The sequence below is a fragment of the Coffea arabica genome, chromosome 1e (genome assembly GCF_036785885.1).
Source record: "Coffea arabica cultivar ET-39 chromosome 1e, Coffea Arabica ET-39 HiFi, whole genome shotgun sequence".
NCBI classification, from domain to species: domain Eukaryota; kingdom Viridiplantae; phylum Streptophyta; class Magnoliopsida; order Gentianales; family Rubiaceae; genus Coffea; species Coffea arabica.
The window spans coordinates 29438542-29446109 of NC_092311.1; the positions used below are offsets into that span (position 1 = coordinate 29438542).

A 7568-nucleotide genomic window follows, 5' to 3' on the forward strand; every position below is an offset into this window, starting at 1 on the left:
ACAAAATTAAGCTTTACTACGTCTCAGAGATTGCAAATATGGCAAGGATGGTGGCAGTGGCAATGTGATAGTAATTTGGTAGTAATAGGGCAATGGTTTCGAGACGATTTTTTTGTTTTTTTTTTTTTGCAGATTCTTCAATTCAATTAGATAGTTACTCATTTTCTATATGACCTATAGGGTTAGAAATTACTGGATAATCTAAATAAAAGTGGCATGAGTTAGAATTTTGATTGACGAGACATATAAGTTCAATTTAAAAATAACTATATTCCATTCATGCACTTAGAGTTCTTTATCGAATTCAATTAGTCAAGTAGCTAAGATTGAGCATTTAAATTAGTTACAATAAATCATAATTAAATACCTCAATCTTTTAATATTTATATTGGTTAGATAAAACTATCCTTAAATAAAATTGGTCTACACCACATTTCTCAGGTTAATAAATTTGTTATCCTAATTCACAATTGTGTCAATAGAACCATCATAATAATACTCACACTATTTTTACTCAGTGAGCATTTTTTGCCAGCACTAAAGACCTATAATTCAAAGCTTAACAAGGACGCTTAATTGTTTATTATTGAGAATTAGGAGGCAAAATTAAATTACTCTGAAACTTCAGGTGCCATTGTGAAAATTAACCCTCGGTGCTCAGAAAAGTATTTCTCATTTCATTATTCCTTCGCCTTCCACTTTCCCCATCCCCGCTTCTCCGTCCTCACCACCCAAAATAATTTCATTCATTTCTCGGCCAGGAAAAGCACTTTAGATGACGACGTCTTTTGCAGCAGCGAACACCGCAACGGCGGCGGCGGCAGGGGCTTTTGCCAGTAGCAGTGACGCCAAGCTTCAAATTCACAGCTTTAATGGCTTAAAAAGCACCGGAACTCCTCCGGCTCTCTCCTCCAATTCGCTTCTCCTCAGCAAACGGTTTGGTGTTTTTCACTCCGTCTCCGCTTCTCCTTCTTCTTCTTCTTCAGCTCCTTCTTCGATCGTTCGAGCCGTTTCCACAGTACGGATTCTCATTTCCACATGAATTCTTTTATTTGTTTCTTTAGTTTTGTTGTTCGTTTCTTTTTAATACTATATGAATCTAGCTTAGTTGAATGCAATTACTACTTTTTAATTGTCTAAACACTTTAATTAGGCTCCATGCTTTATTATTTAATTCAAAATGCTGTCATAGCTGTTTATATTTAGTTTATGATATTCAAAATGGTGTCGCATCCTTTTGGAAGACTAGTATGTTCCATAAGTGTACGAGCTGCATATGTATGTTTTTATTTAATTTTTTTGATATTGGTGGAAAATTTTGAAATAAAATTTTTTAATGAATTAAAGGTGCTAATTATGTTGGCTTCCGTTCGATGGTCGCATTGCTTCAAATCTTGTTGTTCTGCTTACTTCAGTTGATATTTCCAGATGATAAGGAGATTTTGTATTAATTTTGTTTTCCTTTGATATCATTCTGAATTAGCTAAAGAATACTGGGTAGAAATTGATGCAGATGAAGCTAATAGAGCCGTTCAAGCTTGGTTCTCTCTTTCCTTTCTTTTTATTTTGTAGATATATATTTTGGATGCCAAACTCATTTAAGCTTTTATCCAATCCCTAGCTTGTACTATTTGGATATAAACTTCAAAGCTAATTGAGCCAAGTTGAGTTTGATTGAAAATTGATAAGTTAATGGACGTTGTATCTTGTTCATGCTTCTTTTTGTCTAGTTCGCAAGCCAATCTTTCATGAGCTTGTCAAGCCATGATTGATTTGATTGTGCTAATTAGGGCTTATAATAAATTGGGATTTTTATATTAGTTTTGAGATGATAAATTATAGACATGATGCTTGACTAATCTCACCATGTTGTTGTGATGTATTTGCAGCCTGTGAAACCAGAGACATCTAAGGAGACTAAGCGAAGTAAAGTTGAAATAATCAAAGAACATAGTAACTATATAAGGTACCCTTTGAATGAAGAGTTAGAGACAGATGCTCCAAACATAAATGAGTCCGCTACGCAATTAATTAAGTTCCATGGAAGTTATCAGCAATACAACAGAGACGAACGTGGTACAAGGTCTTACTCATTCATGCTTCGTACAAAGAATCCTTGTGGAAAGGTTTCGAATAGACTTTACCTTGTCATGGATGATCTTGCTGATGAGTTTGGCATTGGAACACTTCGCCTAACAACCAGGCAAACATTTCAGCTCCATGGTGTATTGAAGAAAGATCTAAAGACAGTGATGAGTATGATTATCAATAACATGGGTTCAACTCTTGGAGCATGTGGTGATCTGAACAGAAATGTTCTAGCTCCAGCCGCTCCATATGTTAGGAAAGATTATATGTTTGCACAGGAAACTGCAGAAAACATTGCTGCATTGTTAACTCCTCAGTCGGGATTTTACTATGATATGTGGGTTGACGGGGAGAGGTTTATGTCTGCCGAACCTCCTGAAGTTGTGAAGGCTCGCAATGATAATTCCCATGGGACAAACTTTCCTGATTCACCTGAGCCTATTTATGGAACTCAGTTCTTGCCAAGGAAGTTCAAAATTGCAGTTACTGTGCCAACTGATAACTCTGTTGATCTTTTTACCAATGACATTGGGGTTGTAGTTGTATCTGATGGTGATGGAGAACCTAAGGGTTTTAACATATATGTGAGCTTTCTTTCTAGCTTGGTAAAGCTTTATCTTATTTTGTTTGTTTCAATGACAATACCTCATCTATGTCTTTGATTTCAGGTTGGTGGTGGAATGGGAAGGACGCACAGGGTGGAAGCCACTTTTCCTCGTCTTGCAGAACCCTTGGGGTATGTCCCAAAGGAGGATATCTTGTATGCTATCAAGGCTATTGTTGTTACACAAAGAGAACATGGGAGAAGAGATGACCGCAAGTATAGTAGGATGAAATACTTAATCAGTTCATGGGGGATCGAAAAGTTTAGAGCTGTTGTGGAGCAATATTATGGAAAGAAATTTGAAGCTATCTGTAATCTTCCAGAATGGGAATTTAAAAGTTATTTGGGATGGCACGAACAGGTAGATTATCTTGTTTCATACAAGTAGAGGGTGCGAATTTTGGCTCCCCCGCTCCCCCCAAAAAAGATTAGCTGTCTCTAAATCTGATTCATTTAACTTAAAATTGCATGTTAGATTTGTTTCATTCTTTAGCTAAAATTTATCCTTTTACTCTGCTGTTCTACAGCAGTATGTCCACATGCTACTTTTGTGCTGTACTGACTCATCTGCTTTTTTAGGGAGATGGTGCTTTATTTTGTGGTCTACATGTTGACAATGGTCGGGTCAAAGGAACAATGAAGACAATGCTAAGGGAAATTATTGAGAAATATAAATTGAATGTGCGCATTACACCTAACCAGAACATCATCTTGTGCGATATTAAGCATGCATGGAAGCGCCCCATCAGTACTGTTCTTGCACAGGGTGGCCTGCTGGTAAGGCTCTAAATAAAAGATTACTTCTACAAATGTTTAATAAACCTGCATTGTTTGATCATGACTTAACCTGCTTATTAAGCTTTGAAGAGAAACAAGCTAAAGCTCAAGTAAAGATTACCTTCCTTGGGTCATGAATCTGTGGACTTGGTGAGAATGAGTTATTTAGCATGTGTTTGGTGGAAGCTTCTGTCAAATATTTTGTTTCGCATGACTGCAATTGAACCAAGATGTTTCATTTTTATTTTTAATTTTGTGCTTTAATACAAAATTTTATAGGGAAGCAGTTAGAATTCTTGGAACTGCAAGTTGTTTTTAAAGCTATCTAAGTGATAAGATTGATCCAAACTACTTATACAAGTACATGAATTGCTTGTCTATTAGAGCTGGTGTTGCATGTAAAAGTGGTGCGTGTGTATTCTATGTTGTGAAGGTATGTTATGTTGTTTGCAGAAACTTGAGTTTAGAGCAGGTGCAGGTAACTTTGAGCATAGGGTGCTTATATGGCATATTTTAATGCGCTTCTATGGTAATTCATTAAATATCTACCATTTCAGTTAGTTGCCTCTTCTTTTGGTTTTTGAGGCACAAACATCAAGTGATCAAATGTTATCAAAGGACTAGTGGAATATTTTATCTCTCTGTTTGTTTTGTTAAGGAGTTATGAAGAAACTGTTCTCTACTTTGAAGCTTCTTTTATCTGTGGGTATAAGTTAATTATTGAGTAACTCAACCTTTCATTGCTGAATATCTAAAAAACTTCTTGCATTAGACTTTGGAGCTTCTTATGGAGGAGAATTAGTTGGTCAGTCTCTCTCCAAATTTCATTTATGATCACCTCCACTGTTTTATCTGTCAAATGATTATATCCGTCGCATACATAAAAACCTTTTGAATAACCTTTTCTTCAACAATCTTACAATAGGCTATTAAAAGGCAGAGTCTCTGAGTGTATTAACTTCATTTTGCTTCTGAAGTCTTGAGACTTGTTTGAAACAATGTCAAATGTTAGTGTATCAAACTTGTTCTTTTATGATCTCTACTTGCTTCAGAAATCATGCGTGCTGAGTTGGTCAAACTGTAATTTCTAAATTTCATCATGCATTTCCCGCATGGGAGTTCACTCTAGTATTGGGAGGATATTTGTTTACCAAAGGTCCATGGCACATACTGCACGGTAAACCCTATACCAAAGAGTCTTTTGTCAGCCTGTTACCCTTGTTTCTTGCAGTAACTAAGTATTGAGTATACTATCATTCTATTCTGTAACTGTCAAGAATGGAGAACTTTTGTGCTATCCTACTGGAAAGCTAACACTAACTTGATTAGATTCAATTGGCACCACCTGGGATAAATTATGATGAATTACTTTCTCAAGACCAAATACATAACCAAATAACACAACAGATCTAATATATTAGTTCATCTTGACGTGTGGATTGATATTTATACAATTTCAAGTTAATTTCCATTTATGGTTCTGGGGTTTGTATCTCTGCTGCAGTGTGTTGTCTTTTGCATAGGGTATGTTTTGATTTTCTGTTGTAAGTGCTTTTGTCCCTTTAAGTTCGCAACTTGATGGTTAGTTAGAGCTGATGATTAAGCAGCAAGTTAGCAGACTATTATTGAGATCATTTTGGCATGACTTGTTTTGATAAGACACTGCTGTGATTCACTGTACATGAGTTGCTGGGCAACCATTTGGACAATTACATTTCAGAAAATTAAAAGGTGTAATGTTTATTTTTGCACATAAACCCTCAAGTACATTTATTTGATTGCTTATTATGTTTAGCCATAGAAGAAAAACTATTTTAGATATATTCGAAATCTAGGAAGGATAGTTCATATTTCAGGATATTCTATATATTTTTGTAATTTATTTTGGGGAATACCCAATATGTTTATCAAATATGGTAACTATTGTTCTAATGCATTGATGTTGTGTCAAAAGCTGAAGGATAATTTCATGAAAAGTAGTTAGGTAGTGATGTAAGTTTGAGTTTTTTAACCAAATACCTTAAGTAAATTGTGCAAGTAATTATGTCACTTAACATAAAATTGGTTTGACTGATACTTTTGACATTTATGAGCAGGTAATGACATTACATGGTGTAAATTATTTGGTAAATAAATGGGTTGCATTAGGTTTGAGATTGGTTTTGGACAAGAGAATGGGGAAGATGCCAATTGAGATGGTGAGGTGAACATTTACATGAATAACATATATAAGGAGACTTACATCTCAACTTTACTGAGCGAAAGGAAAATAAATTGGTGGGTGGTTTATATTTCAATTCACTATAGCCACTGAGTGGGTTTGCCATTAGTTCCTTGATTTTATTGCGGACCCTGAAGTTATAAGCTGCAGTTTCTATATTACTTGCGACTTGAGGTGGTCAAAATTGTTTACCTTGAAGTCTTTTGAATTACTGTATAGTCAACAAGGCAGCTTGATATATGAGAAATCCATCTTCATATAATGTTGACCCGTATTTTTGTGAACAGCAACCCAGGTATGTGGATCCACTCAACTTAACAGCAATGGCTTGCCCAGCTTTTCCACTATGCCCTTTGGCAATAACTGAAGCTGAGCGTGGAATACCAGATATCCTTAAGCGTGTGCGTGCTGTATTCGAGAAGGTAGGATATTGGATGCAGTTGTGTCAATTATAAAGATAAGGTGGTGCAACATGATTTGATTAAGTTAGCAGTGCATAATAATCACAATGGAACTTTTGGATTTCAGGTCGGTCTCAAGTATAATGAATCAGTTGTCATAAGGATAACTGGTTGCCCTAATGGATGTGCTAGACCATACATGGCTGAACTAGGCTTTGTGGGCGATGGTCCAAACAGTTACCAGGTAATTGAGCTCCATCTTTGTCAGAAAAGGAAAAGACCCTGCAGGTTTCCTTTTAGGTGGCCATATGGTCATTGTAATTAATGCAAAGCAGGCCTTGATATTTGGGCTGATTATGACTTTGTGTTCTACAATTTAATAGATTTGGCTTGGTGGAAACTCCAATCAAACATCATTAGCTCAAGTCTTCTTGGACAAGGTTAAGCTGCATGATCTTGAGAAAGTTTTGGAGCCTTTGTTTTATCACTGGAAAAGAAAGCGGCAATCAAAGGAATCATTTGGCGACTTCACCATTCGCACTGTAAGCGTTAATACAATCAACAAAGCTTTGGTTTCTAAATTTTTCCCCATTTGGTTAAGGTCAAACCTTTAGTTATTTTAATCCATTGTTTAGCTGACTTCGACAGTTGAAGGTTTTTCTCTCAGGAGATACTCATTGTGTGATTTGATGTTTCAATTTATCTGAATTTGGTTTTTCTATCATGTAAGATACTGATTTTGATTACTGTCAATATTCGGTCAGGGATTTGAGAAACTCAAAGAGCTGGTTGACAAATGGGAAGGCATACCAGAGTCATCTACTCGATACAATTTGAAGCTATTTGCTGATAGGGAGACATACGAAGCCATGGATGAACTGGCAAGAGTTCAAGATAAGACCGCTCATCAATTGGCCATGGAAGTTATTCGCGGTTTTGTTGCTTCCCAGCAAAATGGCAAGAGTGAGTGAGTGACTTGATACATTGCTTGGTGGAACTTCTCTCTCTCTCTCTCTCTCTCTCTGTTACTGCTTGGTAACTGTAAAAGAAAAGTTGAGGTTTTTCTGCCATGCTGCATTTACCTCTGCCAGTATTATCACCCTGTGGGGGCCCAGAATTTGGATTTTGTCTGTGACGATATTGTTGTAGGTTTTGATTGTTGCTGAAAAAAACAGAGTTGAAATTTCTCATATCAAGATGATTCACGAATTTGTCAACTTGTTTCATTGGAGGAAATTGAGTTGTGTGGAGTATTCTGGGGCAAAATTCCTATAAACTGAAGATGAGAGGTCTACATGTTATCGTTTTGACCAAAAAGAAGAAGAAGAAGAAGAAGAAGAAGAAGAGAGGTCTACCATCCAGTAGCCAGATTTGAGATGCAATTTTGATTTGTTTTAGGTTTTGTTATGCATTAAAGCGCAAAAAACATCGTTGAAAACCGGCCTTCATTTCCATCTACCACTTTGCGTTTTGCATA

General features: G+C 36.2%; 1 protein-coding gene across 1 annotated transcript; it reads left to right on the forward strand.

Moving 5' to 3' along the window:
• The first annotated feature begins 688 nt into the window (after positions 1-688).
• LOC113701739 (sulfite reductase 1 [ferredoxin], chloroplastic-like) lies at positions 689-7568 on the forward strand. Its single transcript, XM_027222507.2, has 8 exons — positions 689-1018; positions 1890-2672; positions 2757-3053; positions 3272-3469; positions 5978-6112; positions 6219-6335; positions 6475-6633; positions 6856-7568. The coding sequence occupies exons 1-8, from the start codon at positions 776-778 to the stop codon at positions 7060-7062; spliced, it is 2139 nt and encodes a 712-aa protein (XP_027078308.1). The 5' UTR covers positions 689-775; the 3' UTR covers positions 7063-7568.